The sequence below is a fragment of the Helianthus annuus genome, chromosome 10, assembly GCF_002127325.2.
Source record: "Helianthus annuus cultivar XRQ/B chromosome 10, HanXRQr2.0-SUNRISE, whole genome shotgun sequence".
NCBI lineage: Eukaryota > Viridiplantae > Streptophyta > Magnoliopsida > Asterales > Asteraceae > Helianthus > Helianthus annuus.
The window spans coordinates 174,481,143-174,507,484 of record NC_035442.2 but is presented as its reverse complement, the minus strand read 5'-3'; the positions used below and the strand labels follow the sequence as shown (position 1 = coordinate 174,507,484).

Sequence of the window (26,342 nt, the reverse complement as noted above, 5' to 3'; positions counted from 1 at the left end):
TCTGGAACCGCTAATGCCATGGCTATTGGCTAGGAAGATGTTAGGTTTGGGCTTTGGAATGGCTTAAAGACTGGTTTTTGTTTCATGTTCTTATTGATTTGTTATCAATCACTTAACTCATGCATAGTTTCTAGCTTTTCAAAGAAAGAGGCAAACTTTGACTTTGAAAGTATTTTTTTTTAAAAAAAATTCCAGATATCAACGAACTTTGACTTGTCCAAATCATTTTAGATATGTCTACCGCAATAATGCTACAACAAATACTACAACCGTAATGCAATCGTAGTGTATCATTTTTTTGGTATTGGTGCGAACTAGCCAAAGTTAACTAAAATCCGGCTAACAGAAAAACGAGTGCCAACATATCACGAATAAGAAAACTAACTTAAGTACTATAAAATATATCACGAGACGACTGATAAACTAACGGTAAATGAGTATCCTATTGTAAATCGCCACTACCACTGCATCGCGCAGGTAAATGGCTTGTAAATAATAAATAATCAAGTTGATTGATGCCACTGATTTTATAGCGTTAGGGTAAAAATGACGTGCCAATCCAAGATTGAAGGGGGCTAGGGTTAGGGCTCACTAAATCGCTCGCTTGGTAAACATTTAGAAAATGGCTGTTCGATTTCTCGCTCGGTTGTAAACGAGCCAAACACGAGCAAATGTTTGTTCAGTTCAACTCGTGAACAACCCTAGCTAGGGCAAATGATAGGAGTGCCCCTCTACCCTAAGCTATTTCAATGTAACTCCGCACTATGGGTGCAAACGAGCTGAGTTACTCGAGCTCAACTCGAAAAAAAAAAAACCCGAAACCAGCCAAACTGAAACGAGCCCAAACTCAATCCTAAAAACAAGCTTGTTTACTAAACGAGTCCGTACTCGAGCTTCGCTTATCAAGCTCGAGCGTACTCGTGAGCTTAATTAATCATGAAATAACAATGAAAAATAATTAAATTTTAGGGTTTAAAAGTGTAGTTACTAGAAGGGGCTATAAACCGCCCAAAATTACACTGAAAGAGGCTACGAATCTGAAACCTCACACCTTAAACCCTTCTCTCTGAAACGAAACCCTCACACCGTCAGTCTCTCCGGCAACGATTCAGGTTATGTTTCTTCTTCATTATTCTTCATAATCATCCCCAATTCTATCTTCTTTCTTCCTGTAAATCCTCAAAGAAAACCTAATAATTTTAACCTAATTAACCCTATAATCATTCTTACACTATTTCTTCTTATAATTTCTGCTACTGTTTAATTTCACGTTGTTAAACGTAGTGTAAACATTAGTTTACTGTAACTATTTCATCGATTATTTTTAATTTTCCTTTAACTTCGACGAATTAGGTCAAATTTTAAGTTTAGATCTCATAAAGTCTCATAACAGATGCATAGTTATTCAACATAATTTTAGTTTGAAGTGAAAATTTAGCGATTTGTTGTTAGCTTGAGCTGAAAGTTTGAAACATTAGTGTTTTGGTGGTTTCAGGATGGATGATAGTTTATATGATGAGTTTGGGAACTACATTGGGCCCGAAATCGAGTCGGATCAAGAGAGCGATAGAGAGGAGGAAGACGAGGATCTTCCGGAAAAGATCGAGGCCGACCGGGCTGGTTCTGATGAGGAGAATGCAGTTGCGGGGCCCAATGGGTGGTTAATGAACGGTGAAGATGTCGATATGGAGAATCAGATTGTTCTTGCGGAGGATAAGAAGTATTATCCTACTGCGGAAGAGGTTTACGGTGAGGAAGTGGAGACGCTGGTTATGGATGAAGATGAGCAGCCGCTTGAGCTGCCGATTATTAAGCCTGTTCGGGATATTAAGTTTGAAGTCGGGGTTAAGGATTCGTCGACTTACGTTTCGACGCAGTTTCTGTTGGGGCTTTCTTCGAACCCGACTTTGGTTCGGAATGTTGCGTTGGTTGGGCATCTTCAGCATGGGAAGACGGTGTTTATGGATATGTTGGTGGAGCAAACGCATCATATTTCGACTTTTGATCAGAACAGTGAGAAGCATATGAGGTACACGGATACGCGAGTAGATGAGCAGGAGAGAAGAATTTCGATTAAAGCGGTTCCTATGTCGCTTGTTCTTGAAGATAGCAATTCGAAGTCGTATATGTGTAATATTATGGATACACCGGGGCATGTTAATTTTTCCGATGAGATGACGGCTGCTCTTAGGCTTGCTGATGGTGCTGTATTGATTGTTGATGCCGCTGAAGGAGTCATGGTAAGTCTTATGCATAGGGGTGTTCTTTGGGTTTTTAATCGGGTTTTGGGTTATTTGGATTTTTGGTTATATGAAACCCAAATAGGATTCGGGTTAATCGGTTTCGGGTTTATTTGGGTTGGGTTAATCGGTATGCGGATTTTTAAATACAAGTTGCAGTGCGTGCTTTACAATTTAACTTAACATGATTATTATCAAGTAAAAAGCACAATCTGTCCATAGTTGTCAATAGCGATCGTAGCGATCGCTATAGCGCGCTATGTAGCGTATAGGTATAGTGTCGCTATTAGGGTTGCAGCGATGGATAGCGACACCTTATTTTTATTTTTTTTAAATATAAATAGCAATTAAATATAGCTATAAAATAGCTGGATTTTAGGTTTTTGTTAAATATACGTGTAAAATAGTACATATACCAGGGTATTTTTATATAATATATACATATACAATTTTTAAATTTTTTTCCTAGTGTATCGCTATTTATAAAATAGCCGTCCGCTACTTGTCGCTATTCGCCATTAACAACTTTGATAACACACATCCAAACACCCCATAAATGTGGCTTAAATATAAGTGCAATAGGCTTTGACTTTTTATTAGGCAGTGCAATAGACCAAACCACGTAAAATTTGGTGTTCTCTATTTTTCTGTTTGTTGTGCATCGTGTTTGTGGTTGCGTGTGACTGTATTTCAGTGGAAACATCACAGAGCCGCAACAGACAGCACCCCGATGCTGCTGTGTTTTGTTTCATCCGTGATACCCAATCCTAGCACCTAGTTCTGTCAACAACCGCCAACCTTGGTTTTAAAATGCGCGATGCGCTCCGATGCGTTTTGATCCCAAAAGCCGATGGGCAATGCATGATGCGCGCGCATCACGTATGCGAGGCGTTTGTTATTTAAAAAAATATATATAGATATTATTTTAACTTGTTAACTTTAAACAATAAAAGTTTAGAGATTAAAATAAATAAATACAACAAAATAGCTCTGTTACCATGAAAGAAGTTCAATATAACCAAAGTAAGCCTTGAACTCTTAAGTGTACAAGTAGTCTATGCAAAAGGTACAAGTAATCTATGTAGGAACTCATTTAACAACTTCATCAGCTCATTGTACAAGCTTGTTAAGCACATTCTACAAGCTCCTTGTACAATTTTACTCAATATTGGTCGATTTCAGAAAAAAGCGCGCCCCAGGGCGCATCATGCGAGCGAATCAGGAGCGCATTACGCGATTTAGAGTGCATCAGCCTCGTATCATGTAATCGCAGCGCATCGCATCACCTGATACGATCTCATCAGCGCATCGTTCGCATCATGCATTATGCGCGTGTTTTAAAACCAAGCCGCCAACAATCGTCAGCCGCTGCCACATCAGCAGCCATCGCTGCAGCCGACAGCCCTTTTCTCCGCAACTGGAACAGCAGCCGCTGCTGTTCTTCTGTGTTTTCTGCTCCATCTTTTTCTGTTACAGCCGTAGTAACACCCAACGCTTTTTTCTAACGATATATAGATTGCGCTTCTGTGCATTTGAGCTCCGATTTATCTTTTTTGTTCTAATAATAGCTAGGTAGTTGGTTGGACTAATGCATGACATGCTAGAACCTTTGTTGTTTATAGTATATTTGTGGAGGGACGGATGAAGTCAAACCTTTCCTCTATCCCGGAAGATATTTCCCAATGAACATGAGTAAAAATATGTGGGAATTTACTAGGTATATGTTTGTCTGTTTATAAAAAGGTGGTTAATTTTAATAAGTAAAACATTTCTAATATTTTAACAATAATGTAGAAACTGTTTGCTTAATTAAGATTCCGTTCATCAATGATTTCACAAATGTGGAGTCTGGAGAATGTTATTTCCACTCCCTTGATGGCATTCCCTGTAGACTGATTACACAACCTAACTTAATGGATCAAGCTTAACGTTGTTTGAAGTTTTGCTTGTAATAGTTATTGCTTGATGCTTAGAATTGTGTTTTTTAGTTTGGTAACAAACTAACATAGTTGGCTACCATAGTTGTCAAGAGCGAGCGTAGTGATCGCTATAGCGCGCTACATTGCGTATAGGTCTAGGCTCGCTATTAGGGTTGTAGCGATAGATAGCGATAATAGCGATTTTTTTTTGTTTTTTTAATATAAATAAAATTAAATATAGCTATAAAATAGCTGGATTTTAGGTTTTTGTTAAGTATACATGTAAAATAGCGTATATATACCAGGGTATTTTGATATAATTTACATATAAATTTAAAAAAAATTCTAGTGTATCGCTATTTATAAAATAGCCGCCCGCTATTTATCGCTATTCGCTATGTAGCATATAGGTACCTTATCGCTATTTGTCGCTATTCGCCATTAACAACTATGAATCTGTCAAATAAAGACATTCTCAATATGATATTGCGTTTAAACTCATGCATTAAACATATATATTAACTAAATAAACGTAAAATACAATAAGCACAAAACCAAATCGTATCAATTAATCGCATAAGCTAAAAAGAAACCGTCATATCTATCAACCGAACCGAATCTTTTTAGTCGCTCAAACAACTACCGAAATAACGAAACAAAACACCATGTTCAAAAAAAGAAACAAAACATATGGGAGGAAATTTAGACTTCTATAGTTATTATGTAATTCAGGTTAATCGAGTCAACCCGATTAACACTTTTTAATCCGATTACCAACCGAATACTACATAAGGGTTCCGGGTTCCATCTTGTTCGGGTTCGGGTTATCAGGTAACACTATAATTGGGTTCGGGTTGGTTTTTATTCGGGTCGGTTTTCGGGTTTCGGTTAAAAAACACCCCTGCTTATGCTAGTTTGCTACATTTGTTTATTTGATCTTGCAATATATATATATAGAAAAAGTATATCGTACATTACGGCTTAACGTACTTCATGTACGACAACGTGCGTGATTTGTTATATAACATGCGTGATTAATGTTTTCAATATGCGTGATTATTGTGTTTCAACATGCGTGATTTTGGTTTTTTGAGTTATAACGTGCGTGATTTTAAAATGAACGTGCGTAATTACCTGTCGTACGTGATGTACGTTAAGCCGTAATGTACGTCAACCTTCTTCTATATATATAAATATATAATTTTTACCTAGTTTTATAAAGATATTATTTGACATCAACTCATGAACAGGTGAACACCGAAAGAGCAATTCGGCATGCAATCCAGGAGCGTTTACCGATAGTGGTTGTGATTAACAAGGTATTCTTCTTAATATCTCATTATCGCTATTTGAAGTCGTGATAATCATTATTTAATGTTTGAATACATATATTATTTGTAGGTTGACAGATTAATAACTGAGCTTAAACTACCGCCAAAAGACGCTTATCATAAGTTGCGACATACGATCGAAGTCATCAACAACCACATTACCGCAGTCTCTTCGACAGCTGGCGATGTCCAAGTCATTGATCCAGCTGCCGGAAACCTTTGTTTCGCTAGCGGTAGTGCAGGATGGTGCTTCACTTTACAATCATTTGCAAAACTATACGTTAAGCTTCACGGAATCCCTTTCGATGCCAACAAGTTCGCATCTCGACTTTGGGGAGATTACTATTACGACCCTGCTACTAGAACCTTCAAAAAGAAACAACCCGCAAGTGGCGCCGAAAGGTCGTTCGTACAGTTCATTCTCGAACCGCTTTACAAGATCTACAGCCAAGTTATCGGAGAACATAAAAAGAGTGTCGAGACAACGTTAGCGGAACTTGGGGTTACGTTAAGCAATGCGGCGTACAAGTTGAATGTGAGACCTTTGCTTAGATTAGCGTGCAGCTCGGTTTTCGGGTCAGCCACCGGGTTCACCGACATGTTGGTTCACCATATCCCGTCTGCGAAAGAGGCTGCGTCTAAAAAAGTTGACCATATTTACACCGGGCCGAGAAGTTCAACAATCTACACTTCCATGTCGAATTGTGACCCGTCGGGGCCGCTTATGGTCAATATTACGAAACTGTATCCGAAATCGGATTGTTCGGTTTTCGATGCGTTTGGAAGGGTGTATAGCGGAGAAATCCATACCGGTCAGACTGTGCGTGTTCTCGGAGAGGGTTATTCACCTGATGACGAAGAAGATATGACGGTAAAAGAAGTAACAAAACTATGGGTTTATCAAGCGCGTTACAGGATCCCTATCAATAAGGCGCCACCTGGCTCGTGGGTTCTTATCGAAGGTGTTGATGCTTCCATTATGAAAACCGCAACACTTTGTGATTCTGAATATGATGATGATGTGTACATATTCAGGCCTCTTCAGTTTAACACTCTTCCTGTGGTGAAAACCGCAACTGAACCGTTAAATCCTAGCGAGTTACCGAAAATGGTCGAGGGTCTTAGGAAGATTAGTAAGAGTTATCCTTTAGCGATTACGAAAGTCGAAGAGTCCGGAGAACATACTATTTTAGGTACCGGAGAATTGTATCTTGATTCTATAATGAAGGATCTCAGAGAACTATATTCAGAAGTCGAAGTCAAGGTACCATAATCCGTAATCATTTTCTTTGATATATTTCTGCTCATGACTTGCTTATATATTTAAATGCAATTTTATGTATCAAACAGGTGGCGGACCCAGTTGTCTCGTTTTGTGAAACGGTGGTGGAGTCTTCGTCAATGAAGTGCTTTGCTGAAACGCCTAACAAGAAAAATAAAATTACTATGGTATGTGCTGACACACCTAGGTTTTTTAAGAATAAATTACACAAATTGTCCTTTATTTATATGCCAGATTGTACTCTTTGTTCTTTGTCTTCAAAAAGCACACAAAATGTTCTTCATAATTAAATTTTGCATGCTCTTTGTCTTTTAAGCTAACTGATGTTAACTTTTCAGTTAACTTTAAGGTAAAATTTGTGTAAATAAAGGACAATTCTGCGATGTAGGACAAGTTGTGTAACTGATTTGCAATCTAGTATATAAATAAAGGGCAATTTGTGTAATCTAGTATATAAATAAAGGGCAATTTGTGTAATCTACTCTTTTTTTAATTTCTTTTACGGCTTTTGGAATTTATGTCTTACGTTATTTTATTGGTAAGATTGCTGAACCACTGGAGAGAGGACTTGCAGAAGATATCGAGAATGGTGTTGTAAGCGTTGACTGGCCCCGAAAGAAGCTAGGGGACTTTTTTCAAAATAGATACGATTGGGATCTGCTTGCTGCTAGATCTATATGGGCGTTTGGACCCGACAAGCAGGTATTATAAATTTTATATACTTTTATTATATTAGTTTTTTCTCGTTTATTGTTATAAGTTCTAACATATATGTTCTATCATTATGCAGGGACCTAATATCTTATTGGATGACACACTCTCGAGTGAAGTCGACAAAAGTTTGTTGAATTCCGTGAAGGATTCAATTGTTCAAGGGTAAGTTGTTTCTCTGTTAGAACTATACTTTATTTAATTTTATGTTCTTTAATGTGAATCGGTAGTAATATAAGCTTTTCACAGGTTCCAATGGGGTGCACGTGAGGGTCCGCTGTGTGACGAGCCGATTCGTAACGTGAAGTTCAAAATAGTTGATGCGAAAATTGCACCAGAGCCGCTACATCGCGGAACCGGTCAAATCATTCCAACCGCTCGACGTGTGGCCTACTCGGCTTTTCTTATGGCAACACCACGCCTTATGGAGCCGGTATATTATGTGGAGGTAATAACTCCGAAACTTATACTAGATTAATAACTAACTAGTGGGTCGAAACGTTGATAAAAATAAGCAAATCGCGAGAGTTAAAGTTGTTTGATGTTTTAGTTAAGGAGCTAAACACGTCATTATTAAAGTTAAGGGGCTACACAACATATCATTACTAAAGTTAAGGGGCTAAAGTTTATTATTAAAGTTGAGGGGTTAAAGCTGTTTTAGTTAAGGGGCTAAACATGTCATTATCAAAGTGAAGAGGCTAAACATGTCATTATTAAAGTTGGGGGGCTAAAGTTGTTAATGTCAAAATTGAGGAGCCAAAGTTGGTTGATGTGACAAAATAGCATATATATAGTATAGATAATATTGATGTTTTCCAGGTTCATCCTAATTTTTGATTAAGTTCGGCATTTACGACAACGAGCATATTTGTTAATATAACTCGGGTCTCTCCTGTATGAACTAACATATCATGCGTGCGTATATATATATATTTCAGATACAAACACCTATCGATTGTGTTTCCGCTATATACACGGTGTTATCTCGAAGACGTGGGCATATAACTGCCGACGTTCCTCAACCGGGGACCCCTGCATACATCGTCAAGGCGTTTGTTCCTGTAATCGAGTCGTTCGGTTTTGAGACGGACTTACGGTACCACACACAGGGGCAAGCATTTGCGGTATCGACTTTCGATCATTGGGCTATTGTTCCTGGTGACCCATTGGATAAGAGCATTGTGTTACGTCCACTTGAGCCTGCTCCGATTCAGTATCTTGCACGTGAATTCATGGTGAAAACGAGGCGTAGGAAGGTATAACAGTATACCTTTTGTTTTGTTGTAGTAGTTTGTAGTGGAATTGATGTGTTGAATGAAATGGTGTTTGTGTTTTTTGGTAGGGTATGAGCGAGGATGTGAGCATCAACAAGTTTTTCGACGAGGCTATGGTGGTGGAGCTTGCTCAGCAGGAAGCTGATCTACACCAGCAGATGATTTAGACACCGCGATGAATGATTTGTAGCGGTTTAATGGAGTTTTGGCGATTTGTTTTTAGCTTTGATACCAAAAGAGTTTAGACTTGTATTTCTAAGCACTTTCTTTGCTACGTCGAAGAAACTGATACTGTTTGATGGACTATGTAAAACAAGGTTGCTTGAAAGATTTAATTAATTTTAGTTTAAGTATCAAGTATCAACTGCCATACATAAAACGGTTATGTAAAACAATGTTTAGCAGCATTTTGTTAATGTTCCTTTTTGGGTTACTTGAAAAGGGCCCGGCCATATGCACTTATTATTACCACAGCGGTTTTAAAGGAATTCTAGAGCGTTAGCTTAGTTAGCGCATTCATAGATGGTACACACTTGGTTGTTGCAGCCCTGCGCCCACTTATAGTCTGCTGGTTTGTTATTGGTTTGAGTCGCTAGAACTGAGATTAAAGGGATAGTAAGAGGGAAAGTGGCTTTGGTTCAGTGGAATTGCAGGGTGTTGAAATGCTAGATTTTGCAATCCAAAGCCATTTTTTGAAGTAGTTTTCATATGTTCTGAAGCTTCTTCAGTATCATTAGGTTTTTGTATCAAGTAATTTTAAACACACAATCTTTGTGTATTCTGGATTGTTTAAGGATCTAGAGTAAATTCATGATATATTTACGCCACCTATGAACGATGATCACCAACCACCATAGCAAACCGCATCTCCGCCCTTGTATTATTTTTCAATTTCGCCAATGAGGTGGTGCTGGAGTGGTAAGGGAGAGTCTTGGTGTTCTAAGGGACTCAAGTTCGATTCCTGCCCTCCCCATTATTTTCTGCGGCACCTAATGATGATGGGAGACTAGGCGAATAGGTGGAGATCACTAGTTCGATCCTTGAACTGAGCGAGTTTTACCTCACCGCACTGTCATGCCTTCGGGCGAGTGTTCACGAGCTTCGGCCCTAGGTGAGGGTTTTCCCCGGTTCGGAGGCGAGTGTATCCCGATGTGGTGAATTTCGCCAGTAGCCCATTTGGAGGATTCGTTGGCTGTTCAAAAAAAAAAAAAAATATTGTTTTCAAGTTTGTGAATAGAAGGTAAAAGAAAAAAGTGTTGACCATCACGATGCAGAAACACTCGTAACTCTACCACCACATTTAGTGCCGGTTCTGCTATGAATAAAAAACTAAGAGAAAGACGCTAGAAGGAGGGCTTGAACCTCCGACCTTGTGGTTAACAGCCACACGCTCTAACCAACTGAGCTATTCCAGCTTTTTGTTTGTTATGATTTTAATATTTATTGTTACTCGTACCTATAGAAATAAGTAGGATTTTTTATGAAGATAGAAATACTCTTAGCAAATTTCTATATGAAAATTTATATTCTTGTTTGTCGGTATCAATGAATGTGATTCAAACGATGAAAGACTTGCTAATCAAAATCAATATAAATAAAGTTATAGGATGGTTTGTTAATAATTACATAATAGAAAACATGTAAATATTATATCTATTACAACATTCAAGCGAGTGGATAATCCAGAAACTAATGTAGCCATCGAAGTAGACGTGATAGTCAACTTGATCTGGTTCCTGTTTAGGATGTATATGAGTAATGGGATTAAGAGTTCGTTAGGTTGAGGAACTCGTGGTTAAGGGAGAGAAAGGAGGTTGATTTTTGTGATGTTAAGACATGTGTCTACGTTTAATCCTCTCTAATTATCTCCTAAAACCCACACAATGGAAAACCCTAATTAGTTATGAAAGGTAATACAGTTTATTAACAATTACCAACTAATATAAATAAAGTATAATTATTATTTTAATTCATTATAATATAAATGACTATGATAGTTACATGATTGCCAATGAGGTAGTGGTAGAGTGGTTGAGGAAAAACTTGTTGTTCCCTGTGACCCAGGTTTGACTCCAACTCCCCCCATTATTTTCTGTGGCATCGGTGAAGGATGAATACGAGTGGCGCCGGTTCGTCTTGGATGGAAGGCGAGGTTTTACAGATTATTCCACTGTTGTGCCTTCGGGCGGGTGGTGATTGGGTTTTCACACATCTGGGAGAGCCAAGGGGCTGGTGGTAGAGGTGTACAAATCAGTTATTTTACTCTAAAGCAGTACACATCCTAAAGACAACTAATGACGAGTTTTTGTTAGTTGGTTCATACCAAGGTTAGTAAAATTTTAAATGATATAATCCTATAAGACTAGAATTAAATACAAAGCACAACGTAAATAAAAAAGTAAAAAAGCTAAGAAGGATTCTAGTTTATTGATCTTACATTTGGAGTGTTGAGTTTAATTTTAAGAAAAAGAAAAGAATGGAAGGGTATAAAAGAAATCTAAGACCATCCCTAATGCAATGCACTTAGGATGCATTTGATGAGTTGGAGATGATGTGGAGGTGAGAGGAGATAATCTTGTATTCGAGATGGTCTAAGACTATGGGGTATGGGGCTTGGGTTGGAGGAAAACGCCCAAGCCACCATCCCGGGTGGGCTTGGGTTGGGGCGTGGCTCTTGGGGCTTGCGTTTGAAGCCGGGCGTGGGGCGTTCTTGACATCCGATGTGGCGGCCTCCTATTGACTGTCCACCGCCATGTCATAGCGGGCCATTTGAATGTTTGAATTTTAAATTCAAACCGTTTGGCCAAGGCCAAGCGGTCACCCCAACCCCAACATCCCCTATAAATGTAACCCCCAACCCCACCGGCTACCCACTTGATCCCACGAACCCGCTACCCCAACCCGAAGAAGATGACATTTTGGATCCACGAGGAAGAATTGGCTCTCGTTACAAGCGTCGTTGACGCTATGAAGGGGCGGCAACCGGGCCAAACAAAATATTGGCCGGAAGTATTCGCAACCTACCGACATAACGTCAGACACGACCGCCACAACCTCAACGCGTGCCAACATAAATGGCGCGAGCTACGGCCCAAGCTCGATCGTTTCAAGGCTTACTACGAAGCCGTTCCGAGCGGCGAGTTAAGCCACGAGGACCGGGTGGCGGTGGCGAACATTGCGTTTCGAGGCAAGGAGTGAAAGGCGTTCGACAAGATCGCCCTTTTTGAAATTTACCTAACGCTCTAGGTTTTTTATTTTGTAATTTTTAGGAATTATGTAATTTTTAGGATTATGTAATTTTACGACTATGTAATTTTTAAAATTTTAATGAAATTTTAGGTTTTATTTTATAAAAGTTGTGTGAATTTTATAAATTTTTTGTAATTTTTTTAAATAATATGCCAACCCAAGCGGTGCACCCACGCCCCGCCACACCCCACAGACACGTCACTAGGCGGTGGGGGGGGGGGGCCTCCAACTCCACGTGTCAACTCATGCCCCAAGCCTAAGCCCCACCAGTGGCGGAGCTTGACCAAAAGTTTCGAGGGGGCGTAAAGTGATGGGACCCAAATTTTTTTTCCTATCGTTATGTTTTGGATCAGGTCGGGTTGGCTATTCGATTCAAGTCGGGTCAAATAATAATAGTTCCAAATAAAACAAAGTGTATATTTACCAAACTACCCATCATTTATATACAAAGTTTATAAATCTTTAGGATATACAATTTAAGAAAAATAATCGGGAGGACGATCCTATATAATTTTAAAATTTTCGGACGAAAAATTGGAACTTATACACTTCTAACTGAAACATTGGGGTGGGCGGGTGCACCCCCGACCACCCACAATCCTTCGCCACTGAGCCCCACCATACCCCACGGTCTAAGGGAGGGCGGGGCGTCTTCGGGGACTCACCTCGGGGAGGCATTTTGCCGATTAGGTGGGTACCGCCATTAAGGCGGGGGAGTGAATCGGGGAAGCTTGTAGGTGGCGGCTCACCGAGAGAGAGGGGAGGAGAGAGAGAGAGGAGAGAGGGAGAGGGGACCAATCACAAGCTTTCCTTTTTTTTTTTTTTTTTTTTAAAAAAAAAAAACCCAATTCACCTAAGAGGGGAGTGGCGCCATCAAATGGGGGTGTTAGGGGAGTTTAAGAGGGGAGTTGACGTGGCACACGGGGATTGGTTTGGCGTAAGAGAGGGCACTCACCTATTAGGTGTGCACCCCCTTCACCCTAATATATATTAACTTTCTCTCTCCAAATATGCAAGACACATGTCAATTCCCCTATTAATTTTAAACGTTCATAAATTTTTTATACGAAATTTGTTTTTAAAAAAAAGTTTCACCATAAAAAGAAATAATTCTATAACATATATAGTACTAAGGTTTCTATATATTGTGTTATTATCAAAACTTATAATACAATGTTAATTTGGGTTATGTACATTACGTTCTTATCAGAACCTATAACACCAAATATGACACAATGAAGATAGTGTTGTATTTGAGTTTTCTATACTTTGTGTTATAGGTTATAGTCATTGTGTTTATTATTATTCTATCGATTGTGTTTTAATCTGTTAATAATTTGTGTTATAAATAAATTCAAATCTAACTCAAATATATATAATTACAATTATGCCATAGTGTTTTTGTTATCCTTTGATTCGTATGCTTGGTACACTAAGTATATTTGTACATGAGCTTAATCTTATTTATATATATGTGTGTGTGAGCGCACATTTTTTCCTTATATTTTGCAATATATTTAGATACTATAAATTTATAACAAGTTGAGATATTGAGGTGTTGTATCCCATGTTTTGGGGGTTTTTCAAAAAAGTAAAAATAAAATAAAATTGATGTTTCATTTTAAACCCAAAACTACTTGATTTTGTAGTTTTAACCCAAAAGTTTTTAGTGTTTCCAATTTAAACTCGCAACCTTTTTACTTTCAACTTTGATCCCATATGTTTTTTATATTTTGCAAATTTTTTCGTTCTACGTTTAGATCTAAATTTTGCGACTTAACACGGCACAATGTATGTGTATGGTTCAACGATTTTACGTTTTCTTATACGCTTCATTCTAAATTTTGCGACTTAACATGGGGCAACGTACGTGTGTGGTTCAGTGTGTTTATGTCATCTATATTTTCCCTTTTAATAAGTTCGTCACACCGCGCGAGTTCTAAATTGAGTTAGTTATTATTTTCTATGTTTTATATGTCGGTCTAATTTTTCCACGTTAAGACGCCGCGACTTCAATGTTGGTGGTCGTTGGTTATAGTGTGGCATTGGTGCTATTTGTCACGGTTTTACGCCCCCGCCGCAACACAGTGAGCTTAATACGATAGATTATTTATATGGATACAAGTCATGTAACGTAGTAATTATGATACCATTAATTGCATTGAGGTTATTGAGTGAATTACTTATTTGTATAAGATAGTAATACAGACTTAACCAACAAAAACATCTTTAACACATTGTAAATGTGAATCTGATCGACAGAATGTCAATTTCGTTGGCCGCAGCGCAACGCGCGCGGGTCAATCTTCTAGTTAATATCAAATATTTAATAAAAAGAAATAATTCTATAACATATATAGTACTAAATTTCTATTATTAAATTACTAAATGAGTGCATAAGCTTGTTCCTTAATCCTAAACACCTGCAGCATTTCCGCCAATGCTGTCCAATTTAATTTCCCGTAACTTTAAATTAATTTATCTTACTGTGTATATGTTAGTATCTATGTGCTTTTATTAACTAATTCCTTCTCATTATTTAGTCTTTTAGTTTTTCTTACTGTATTAGTCTATGTCGTTCTTAGTCTGAACGTAGTGGGGCGCCATATCCAGCCAAACATAGCGCCGCATGGCGCCATGAACACCGGGACGGGGGGCGGTATGGGACGAAAAAGAGATGGCAGCGCCATACATATCGCGGCGTGATGGAGGAGCTCTTTTTTTGTTTGACCAATCAAAAATTAGTCTGTGTTTTTTTAATCAATTAATAAAAATGAAAATTAATAATTAGGTATTGATGGGTAGGGGCTTTATGACTACGGGCTTAAATGCATAACGCCCCATAACGCCCACCCGCACACGTGGCGCGCCACGTGTCGCATAACGCCCACAAAGGGGGTTATCACTACACATGGCCTTAAACATGAAATTATCTTTGTATGCTACTGATCCATGAACCGACTTGATCTCCGGGTCATGTTTATTTTCTTCATTCTTGTGATTCTGTACAAAAATAAATTGAACTTATATAATCTAGAAAAATAAGTTTTTTTTATAATCTTTAAAACCAAATTTGCTCCTAATTAATAATGTAATTTTTGTCATAAGTTTACTCCTGCAAAGAGGTTAAAATAAAAAAGAAAAAAAAAACAAGTAGTGAAGTACAAGAGAAAACAAGTAAAAGAAACTATGTAGTTGATGTAAGATTTTCCCACAATCAACTTTTGATCAAATTATCCCCCGAGTACAATGAGTTAGTGTTTCAGCTATTACAAAATTAAGATGTATCATGTCATCCCCAAGACATACTCAAACAAAGAATATTAATATAACATGAGACATATGTTAGAAAAATGTAAACACCTAGTGTTTGTGATATGTCATATTATGACACTTATGCATTTTTGTTGAAATGAATTACTCCATGATGTTTTCTTGAAAGATGATCAGTTGATAGTGATTTCAATGATGTCTTGGCCGGTGATGTTTCGGTCCATAGTAGTCTTCATGAATCTTTGGTAACCAGTGGTCGACATGATGAGATTTCTTGGTTACCACTCTAGAATTTAATTTTCTGTTCTTTAACGCGGTATGTGATGGAAGTTCATCAGTTTTTGCTACCATTGCTTGATCTTCATTGATTCTTTTTATCGACGAAATCTGTAACAAACGAGCAAAAGACCATGAGCTATAATCACATACCACTTAAAAAAGTGTCAATGTTTTGACATGAAATCATGATTAAGATACCAACCTTGATGATTTCTTGATTAGTGCTAGTTGATAAATTGAGCATTCTACCCAACCTTTTACCTTCATAACATCAACAAGAAAACACAATTAGATATACTCCATGATAATTAATCTCTTTGATCCACTTTACAAATGTAATTATGTAATTTAGGGCCAAGATTATTTTAGCAATGCCAAAATGAGTTTAGAAAAAGTTTACACACCTTCAACTTCATAACCATGGAGGCTTGAGAGAAGAAACACAATAAACATGAGATAAAGCTTCATACTTTGTGAGTCAAACTAAATTCAAGTGAACCTCTTGAGAGTTTAGGGTTTAGGCTCTCTCTCTCTCTCTCTCTCTCTCTCTCTCTCTCTAGAATCTTTATGCAATGAATGAGAAACTTAGAATGGTTTGTAAGATAGGCATCATCCCAACTTATTTATACAAACAAGCTTAGGGACCCATGGTCATGCTGCTGACCAACTATAGGTAATGCTATTTTCTCCTATTCTTTAATGGGTTACATGCTTTGTGCTCCATTAACTTGATTATTAAATGAATTGGTGGTTTCGAATAATAAGATAAATGTGGAAGCAGGGGACAAAAGTGGTCGTACAAAAAAGGTATTGTTTCCATTGTCTTACTAAACATATATTCTCAATTCCTCATACAACCATACAAGACAAAATTATTCTGTTAGAAGATGAACATATATAATGTTCAAGTTTGACCTATTGGTATTGACTATGATTTGTAAACCATAGACTCGAAGGTTAAGTATATGTGTTAACTTAATAGGAATTAGTTATAGTTTTCTAATGAGTGATGATATAAGTTCTAGATTTGATTTCAAGATAAATTTGAGTGTCTTTTGGAAGATACTTTTAAGGGTCATCTGATCTGGATGACTTCTTTACCCTTTTAGGGTATGATGTCCGCTCAAAAGGTATTCGAATATTCATATTATATTTTCTTTATGATTGCAAGTACAACATACAGACAGACGCACGAGTGCATCACAGCTAGCTAGTTCTTGTGGTCCTACCATTTTGTTGACATCTCATGCCACCAAAATCGGCTTTTTATGCTTATTTGTCTCACTCTCCTATTTGTAATTTGTTGAAGTAACTCTTGGGCAACCTTTCATCAAGCCATCAAGGGTTAACTGTAGATTAGAATATTTGATTTTACTCTTGAATTTAAAACTTGGATAATTTACTGGAAAAAGAAGAGCGAAAATGTAGTTACGTTATGAAACAGTTATGTTAGAGAATCATCAGAAGGTCTTAGTTGGCAGTTGGCGATTATCACCGTTGGTGGTGGTTATTTAGTTACATCGATGACAAAAACCAATGTAAAAAAACTCAATCACATGTAACTCATTTACTACTGATCTTCCAAGTTTCCACTCCGGGTAATTGCAACTAATTAATTGGTGTTAACGTCCAAGTTGATCAACTTACTAGTGGCGATCACTAATCATGGACAAAGTTGTTGCTGTTACCACTAACGAGCAATAACAACTTAATACGGATAATAAGTTATGCAACTTTCCATTGATCAACTCGACCCTCACTAGAGGTGTTGCTCCTTGGACCCAACCACCATGCAACACCGAACCGTGCTAAGGTGGCAGTGCCCCTTGAAAACCCCCATGGTCGAGTGGCTTCGCCTCCTCGAATCCCTAAGTTCTATATTGGCATAATTCTAATTAGACATCAAGGAGAAGTTAATGCAAAGATTTAAAGTGTAGACCAACAATTATATTTAAGCTTTATAAGTATACACATAAGGCTGTCTACATCGAAAGCATCCTCCCTATTCCTACGGGTAGAGGTAAGGCTGTCTACATCTTACCTTCCTCAGACCCTATCTTAGATTTGCTATTGGTGTGATTTACTGAATATGATGATTGTTAGACAGGTCATCATTAGCTTGACTATACAACTCATCATTTTATAAACTGTTTTTTTTATTAACTGTTTTTTTTTATATAAAACTGGTTTTTCTATAAACTGTTTTTTTATATAAAACTGTTTTTTTATAAACTGTTTTTTTTATAAAAACTATTTTTTTATATAAACTGTTTTTTATATAAACTGTTTTTTATATAAAACTGTTTTTTTTATAAACTGTTTTTTTATAAAAACTGTTTTTTTATATAAACTGTTTTTTTATATAAACTGTTTTTTTTAAATAAAACAGTTTTTTAAATAAAACTGTTTTTTTTAATAAAAAACATACCTTTTGAATGAAACAAGCGTTGAACTTGCTAATTTTCCCGTTCAAATCCGTCCACTTCGACGTCATTTGGTCCATGTTTCGTATCCTTGCACCGGGTAGTTGCCTAAAATGATTAATTACCCGTCTCCAAAACGCATCCTTTCATTGCTCGTTCCCGTGTTTCTTACTCTCCGAGATGTGCAAATACGCCTTCGTCAACGAGACCTCCTCCTCGCTCGTCCAAGGTTGTCGGCCGATTGGAGCGATTTCTTGAACCTCAACATTTTGTTCTTCTTCCTCTTCCTCCGCTTCTTCTTCCTCTTCCTCTTTCTCGTCCTCGTCAAGACTTTGTTGTGGTTCACGTGGTTCATGCCACGCTTTTGCAAAATGATGAATGAGGGTGTTGTCTTCTAGTAGTGGGTCGAGTGTGTGAGGTTGGGTTTGATACGTTTGTGATTGAAATTGGTGAGGTTGAAACGGTGGAACGAACGGTTGGTTATGGTACGTTTGCGATTGAAACGGTGGATATTGTTGGGTTTGAAAGGGTGGATATTGTTGGTTTGGAAAGGTTGGGACTTGGTCGGGTTCGTCTTGCAACCTAAAGCGCGCCGGCTCACCAAGATTCGCTCGAACCCTTGGCCTTACGGGATTTTTCTTCGTACTCAAACCTCTTTTTTTCGATCCGCCACCTCTCTTGCTTGAACCTTCCATATTTCTTGTAAAATTATTTAGATTGAGTTGGAGAGTGTTTTAGTTTTTTGTATTGAGTGTGAGAATAGTGGAGAGGTTTTTGAGTTTGTTTATTGATATAAGTGGGATTTATATAAAAAATTTAATCAATTAAACGGTCAAAAAAATTTACAACGGTAAAAAAAAAACCGTTCCATTTTCAAAAGTTCAACGCGTTGTGTAGTTAACGCGTTAGAAATATAACGCGTGGTTACTATACCGGCGGCGGTGTGCCGTTCCATCATAACGCGTGACCGGCTCTCATCACGCTCCCGCCCCGAGTGGCCTTAGCTTGATACTTTATTTTTGATAGATATACGATTGTATTGTGATTGTATTCTTTCCCTTTTTATTAGTTTATGACCTCTATATAAAGTGTCTGTGTATTGTACTCAAATATATATAAAATACAAAAAGTCTATTCCCATTACAAAGCTCTTCAATGATAATGGCGATGAAGTATACATATATTTAGATGATTAGGTGATAGTATTTGTAAGTTCTTTTTGATTCAATTTTATTAATAAAAAGTTTGAGGGTGAGGTGTTCCCAAATCTTGTTTGTTTTGTGTTTTTATATATCATTGTATGACTTTAGTTGATATCAAAGCTTAGGAAACACGTTCAATCGTTTAAAGGAGGAACATGTAGGTCAAGCAGTCTTAGTCAAGAACCAAAAGATTAAGAGTAGTTTGATCAACAACAATAGACCGATCATCATCGATTATCAGCAACATGTGATTATCATAACAACATTCGAGCAGAAAAGCAGAACAAACAAAGCAGAGTAGATCGGTCGATCAAAAAAATAGCATCAACACAACATAAGGATTTGTTTTCGTTTATTCTTTTTATTCGATTGTCAGATCTCTATTAATTAATAAAACTGTATGGACAATGGCAACAAATAACAAACAAGCAAAGGTTGCTTGAGAGGCATTGAAGGCAAGGTATCTTGCAAAATATAGGGTAAGCAAGATTGCAAACCCTAAGGAGTGTTCTAGAGTCCTTTGAAATGAAGGATGATGAAAACCATATCCACAAATTATTTGGGAAACTTGGCTGATTAGTGGCCTAGTTTAAAAGTTCGCTTTCATAATTGTAGACACTACATTGTTAAAAAAATGTCAATATGATTCCTGCATAATTTCTACAGTTGGTAGCATCAATTATATAATATTGGACTTCGATATGATGCCATCTAAAGAAGCAATAGACCGGTTAAAGGTCTTCGACCAATGCATTCAAGTTTGTGATAGAACTGACTAAAATCAAGGTAAACACATGTTTACTTGTTCTTATGGTCAAGAAGAACAAAAGTACCACAACTATGATAAAAGGCAACATGTGTTAGTAATAGAACATGTGAATCATAGGTTTTGAATATGAAGGATTGAGAATCAAAAGAACAATAAACTTGCTTGTATTGAATGAAAGTGATGATTACAATTTACATACATGAACCTTATATATACTAAACGAATAGGTGCGATGAATGGTTGCGTCTCCTCATGAATCGATGTGTCTGATGTAGAAGCATCGCGTCTTCTTGATGATTGCCGCCCTTTCTGAAGAGTCACGTCCGTAGGAGATGTCGATCCCTTTAGATGTAGGTTTCAATCTTTCACCTTGTCGCATCCGGTCCTCGCACTTACTAACTAATCTATTTATAACATAAACAAACTATCTACTAATTACAGAACGACTCCTATATTTAGTTTAAACATCAATACTCCCCCTTAAACTAAATAAAGGTCTTCAAGTTGCTTGACTTGCAGTAGCATTGGTTCCTCTTCCAATGCGAGATTGACTTCTTGCTTTAAGTCTTTCTCCCATTCCTTCCATTTGGTGCAATCTTTTGCAAAATGACCAAGTTCTCCGTAATCATAACATCTAAACTTGCTCTTGTCTTGGTTTCTTGGACCCATATCTTTTCCACGTCCTCTTCCTTCTTTGAAAGATCCTTGTCCTTGACTTCTACCATGGTTTTGAACATCACGACCCTTTCCATGATGCAAACTTTCAAACTGATTATCTGCACTTGCCATCATGAGTCCTCCTTGATTATTATCTTCTTGCTTGTCTTGACTTTTGAGACGTTCTTCAAAAGCTATTATTCTTCCCACTGCTTCTTCAAATGGCATTTTGTCTATTTCTGAATACTGTTCGATATTTGCCACGATGGGTAGAAACTTCTTCGGAATGGAGATAAGTAATTTCCTTACAAGTTTCTTGTCTTTAATGGTGGTACCTAGGGTTTTAAATTTGGCTTTTATACCACCCAGCTTGCTCGCGAAACTACTTACTGTTTCATTCTCATCCATCTTTAAAGCTCCTAGTTCGCTCCTCAAAGTTTGTAGACGTGCTTTTTGAACCATATCTGCTCCAAGATAACGAACTTTGATCGCATCCCATACTTCCTTTGCTTTTTCGTATTGTGCAACTTGCATCAGAACATCTTCCGGTAGCGTTTGGAAGATAATTGCTTTCGTTGTATGCGCCTTCTTTTCGTTTATCACTTCCGTTGAAATAACTATTTCCCAAAGACTATATGACTTCAAGATTGTTTCCATCATAACTGCCCATTGGGTGTAATTCGCCTCTTTCAATTTTGGGCATTGAAGAGACACATTCCCTTGCTCGTGGAGTGACGTTGATGCACTTCCTTCTTTTTCTGCCATGCCTCCTTTCTTTCTCGCCTTGTTTATCTTTTCCATCTTGCTTATGTACCCTGACCCACTTGCTAATCAGGTTCTGACCGACTTGCTGATCAGATTCTTGCTAACTTGCTGTTGCAAATTTGATCAAAAACTATCCAACCAACTTGCTAATTGGACTTAATTTGATTGACCCGATGTACTTGATTTTTCTAGCTTTGACCGAGAATGGTCGTTTCTTGCGAGACTGAATCGTGATGATTCGACATGCTACTTGCTATTTTGAACCAAACGGCCCGTAACTTGCTATTTGAACCAGGAATCGGTTTGACTTGCTATGAACCGATACGGGTTCGATTTCTTGCTACGACTTTTATGGTTCGATTTTTTTACTTGCTTTAATCTAAAACATGCTATTATGATCCCCTTTCGAAGTATAAAACTTAATTTCTTTGTGACTCAAACGAAATCAGAATCTTAAAACAAGAACCTGGTTGTGATGATTCCTTCTAATCGACGATTGCACAGAAACATCACTCCTCGTTTCTAAAAATTTGATTTCGAACTTGCGCTTCTTCTTCTTCCAGATTTGAAACATTGTGCTCTGATACCACTGCTGGTAATAGAACATGCGAATCACAGGTTTTAAATATGAAGAATTGAGAATCAAAAGAACAATAAACTTGCTTGTATTGAATGAAAAGTGATGATTACAATTTACATACATGAACCCTATATATACTAAACGAATAGGTGCGATGAATGGTTGCGTCTCCTCATGAATCGATGTGTCTGATGATGAAGCATCTTGTCTTCTTGATGATTGTCGCCCTTTCTGAAGAGTCACGTCCGTAGGAGATGTCAATCCTTTTAGATGTAGGTTTCAACCTTTCACTTTGTCGCATCCGGTCCTCACACTTACTAACTAATCTAATTATAACATAAACTAACTATCTACTAATTACAGAATGACCCCTATATTTAGTTTAAACATCAATAACATGGACAGGGTTGTGGTCGCGTGTTTGATCTAGGAAGGGACTGTCGAGGCAATTTTAACTACTATATGGAGCAAGAAAGTAACAAAGATAAAGGACACAAAGTGTTTCAAATGTTAAACGTATAGACACTATGCATCCAAGTGTCCCAAATCGAAACAAAAGGAAGACAAGGTAAATCTCACTCAAACACAAGATGATAAATTGACATTGCTCATGAGAGTATGTGTACAAAAAAAAATACGAACAGGGCGATTGTTGGCATAATTCTAATCGGATATCGATAGAGGATAATGCAAAGATTTAAAGTTGGGGATTGAAGATATTTACAAATATATTTAAGTTTTAACTTAATGTTTATCAGTTTAGTTTAGTTGTTTTTTATTAGGTAATTAGGAATTATCTGTTAATATACATATAAATACATGATTGGGGTGATTGTATTTGTAAATTCGTTTTGATTCAGTTTTATAAATAAAAGAGTCGATAGCATGGTCTTCTCCAATCTAGTTTTTTGCGCTTTTATGTACCATTTTACGACTTCAGTTTCTAGGTGTTCAAAATTTGAATTTGTCTTGAATGAATGTGTACTACACAATTTCTAATACATATCAACGTTTATACAGATTTCTCATACGTATCAATGTTTATCGCAACTTTATTTTTTAGGTTTTCTCTTTCTTTTGCTATAACGTGTGTTGGTACCAAGCCGAAACAATAAAATATGTATTATTTATACCAAAAATCAAAATTAACCATTTACGTTTTTTTTAATATACTTAAAGTTTCGCTTCTAATATAGTACTACTAAAACATTCATAATCAACATTTTTTCGTAAAGTGTGGGCTAGTGTCCAACTGACAATGGGCCGGGCTTGGGCCGGGTATTGGTGATCCCAGGCCCGTACCCGGTTGTAATTCTTTGTCCTATACCCGACCCGTTACCTGTCGGGTATTTTTCGGGTAATTACCCGTCGGGTATCGGGCATACCCGCGTGTATCGGGTATACCCGTTAATTTCTTTAAAATACCCGTTGGGACAAATGTGCAATTTTTACTTTGATGTTTATGTTTTCAGGCGCTGTCCTTTATGTTTAAAATTGACGAGTTTTATCCTTTATGTTTTCATATCATACACGTTTTGTCTTTTTGGCCTAACCCAGTTAGTTTTTTTCAGTTAAATTTGGTCATATGCTTTGCACATGAGGGCATTTTTGTCAATTCAAATGTAAGTTCAACAGCATATTTACATCTCAAAGCTTCTGCAACATTTGAATTGACAAAAATGCCCTCATATGTTGCACATGACCAAATTTAACTGAAAAAACTAATTGGGTTAGGCCTAAAGGACAAAACGTATATGATATGAAAACATAAAGGACAAAGCTCGTCAATTTTAAACATAAAGGACAACGCCTGAAAATGAGTATAATGATAAAGGACAATCTTTGAAATTCACTCTATAATTTACTATTTTAATGACTATAACAAATGAAAATATCATTAATAACTTACATATCATATTCTCAGACCACATATACTAAACTAAATTAAAACGATTACTTAATTAAGTGGTTGGTTTGGCCCTTGTTCCTGTAACTCGAATCCTAGCCAGGTATGTATTAGAAATTAATCGATTTCTATATATGTTTTTTTATATTTAACTTAAGAAGATTCAAGATAAAAGTTCAAGTGGAAGACAATACTGATGATGTAACACTAATATTATTTCATCATCTGGTTGATGAATCATTGAAAAAGTTGTTCTCAAGTCGGCTGAACAATTGCTTCAAGAAAACACCACACCTGTATGTATAAATATTTTTTACTTCTTCTATATTTTTTTTCTCATTATATTTAAATATTTTGTTATATTAACTTTATCATAAAATATTCTGATTCACAAGATGTTGAAGAAGTAATGTTTCCTGTGGATTTAAACAAGTTGATTGGAAAGATGTTTGCTTTTAAAATTGAGATAACAACTTATAATCTGACTAATTTTGATGAAATGTATGTTGTCACAAACATGACTGATGATGAGTCAATTGTTAATGAGCTCAAAGAGAAGATGAATATTACTGAGGTATTTTTTATTTCAATACATGATTCATATTAATACATTAATATTTACATCATATTTAATTCTATTATTAGTTACATAATTTTGACATTTCTTTCAGGGAAACGTTAAAGAATTTATCAAAAAAAGAAGTCACATTCCAAGTGTTAAGAATGATGATGCTAACATGAGTTGTGATATCAATAAAATCAACAAACGTAAATTGGTTGATGTCTACAAGTCTTCAACTCCAAGTAATTTCAAGGATTTGGACAAAGTTAGCAAGAAAGATACTTAGCTCCTATCTCTATTAATTTATATCAGTTGTTATGATTTTTGCGTTTTTACCAATATGTATTTTCAATGTTTCAGTTTGTTTGATGTGGTTGTCTGAACTTTATATGTTTTTTTTAATATATATGAATAAATCTATCATTTTTAATCAATATTTTTTGTTATATGTTCACTAAACATTTGTCAAATACATATCTACATATGACTATATAGAAGGTAATAAGTACATGTACTAAGTTTATATATATGGAAATCTATAATATGATATTTTCGGGTATTATTCGGGTAAATGAGCCGTGTATCGGGCATGTATCACTAAATCCCATACTCGTACCCATACCTGAATTTTCTCTATTTTTAAGCCCGTACCCGGCCCATACCCATTGGGCTTCGGGTATACCCGGCCCGTATGTTTCGGGTTTCGGGTATACCCGTCGGGCTTGGGCTTTTTTGCCATCCCTATGTCCAACTCGTTAGTATACATTATGATTCATAAATAATTTTAATGGACAAATAAACTATATGGGTATTAAAAAAACTAAAAACATATTGTTTTGACATTTTTGCACACATTCGAGAATCAGGAGCAAGTTCCATTGGAGAAGTTACATTAATTGCTAAATCAGTTTTAGCAATATTAAGTGCAAAGAAAGAATTGAAAATGGAAAATCACGTGGGCTTAGTTAAATCAAGGATATGTTGCATTGATTAAATATTGGGCTGCAATTAGTGTTATATGAGCCCATATCGAACTGTAGCCCACAAAACGGATTAAAAAGAAACAGCAGACCATAAAACTCTTTTGTTTGGGGTAAGTGGATTAAAAAGAAACAACAGCCCACAAAACTCTTTTGTTTGGGTTAAGGGTAGATCCAGATTTTTGTAATCTAAGTTCGGAGAAGTGGTGGTGAATCCCGATAAAATGCAACATATTTGCTTGAAGGGCAGAAATGGAGAGAATTCCTGCGGCCGTTGCGTTAAGAAGAAAGATTGTTGCCATTGATGATGTGATGTGTGCGTTATGTGATTTTGGAGAGGAGACGGTTGACCACCTTGTCACATCTTGCATGGTAGCTTCGGTTCTTTGGCAACTCGTGAGGTCATGGCGCCGGGTCCCAAACTTTTTTACTTTCTCCTTTAGAGATATCTTTGAGCTTCACAGCCATATTGGGTTATTGGAGCTGGTCAAAGAGGTGTTTCACGACATCATTATCATTGGGTGTTGGAGCCGTTGGAAAGCTAGGAACGAACTTAAGTTTAATAACAAGATGGTTCAGATTAAAGATATCATCAGCAAAATCAAGTCGGTTGGTTTTCTATGGTTAAATAGTATATCTAAAGTTAAGCCGACCTCTTGGTGGAATTGATGTAAATTTATAATTGTGTAATGTTTTGTTATAAAACTGCCCTGATTTTGTAAAATTAGCAACAAGAACAAAAAAAAAGTAGTTTGTAGTTACCTAATTTTAAAAGAAACTGGTTGTGGGGTGCACCCCTTAATCACCATGATGTTCTATTGGGGGTAATTATGGATGTTTTATGTATTTATTTTGAGTATCAAGAAGCCTCAAAGTCAGATTTTTCTTAATTCAACTTGTTGAGTTTTGGTCATAGGGTTCAAGCAACCGACATCACACA

At 36.8% G+C, this 26,342-nt stretch overlaps 3 protein-coding genes and 1 non-coding gene across 5 annotated transcripts; 2 read left to right on the top strand and 2 right to left on the bottom strand.

Annotated features, from left to right (window-relative positions):
• The first annotated feature begins 981 nt into the window (after positions 1–981).
• On the top strand, positions 982–9,121 carry LOC110886695 (110 kDa U5 small nuclear ribonucleoprotein component CLO). Of its 2 annotated transcripts, none has more exons than XM_022134535.2 (10): positions 982–1,112; positions 1,496–2,240; positions 5,410–5,478; positions 5,561–6,754; positions 6,841–6,939; positions 7,316–7,474; positions 7,563–7,648; positions 7,733–7,931; positions 8,422–8,739; positions 8,826–9,121. In XM_022134535.2, the coding sequence occupies exons 2-10, from the start codon at positions 1,497–1,499 to the stop codon at positions 8,922–8,924; spliced, it is 2,967 nt and encodes a 988-aa protein (XP_021990227.1). In that variant the 5' UTR covers positions 982–1,112; position 1,496; the 3' UTR covers positions 8,925–9,121. The 2 variants fall into 2 exon arrangements, with proteins under 2 accessions (XP_021990227.1, XP_021990228.1); XM_022134536.2 differs by having other exon boundaries at positions 1,006–1,112; positions 1,479–2,240.
• A 977-nt stretch (positions 9,122–10,098) lies between these two features.
• TRNAN-GUU lies at positions 10,099–10,172 on the bottom strand. The gene has a single exon. It is a non-coding gene; the product is annotated as a tRNA-Asn (tRNA).
• A 10,260-nt stretch (positions 10,173–20,432) lies between these two features.
• LOC110883416 lies at positions 20,433–21,410 on the bottom strand. Its single transcript, XM_022131179.1, has one exon. The coding sequence runs from the start codon at positions 21,408–21,410 to the stop codon at positions 20,433–20,435; it is 978 nt and encodes a 325-aa protein (XP_021986871.1).
• Positions 21,411–25,654: 4,244 nt separating this feature from the next.
• On the top strand, positions 25,655–26,071 carry LOC110883418. The gene has a single exon (XM_022131180.1). The coding sequence runs from the start codon at positions 25,655–25,657 to the stop codon at positions 26,069–26,071; it is 417 nt and encodes a 138-aa protein (XP_021986872.1).
• Positions 26,072–26,342: the final 271 nt, after the last annotated feature.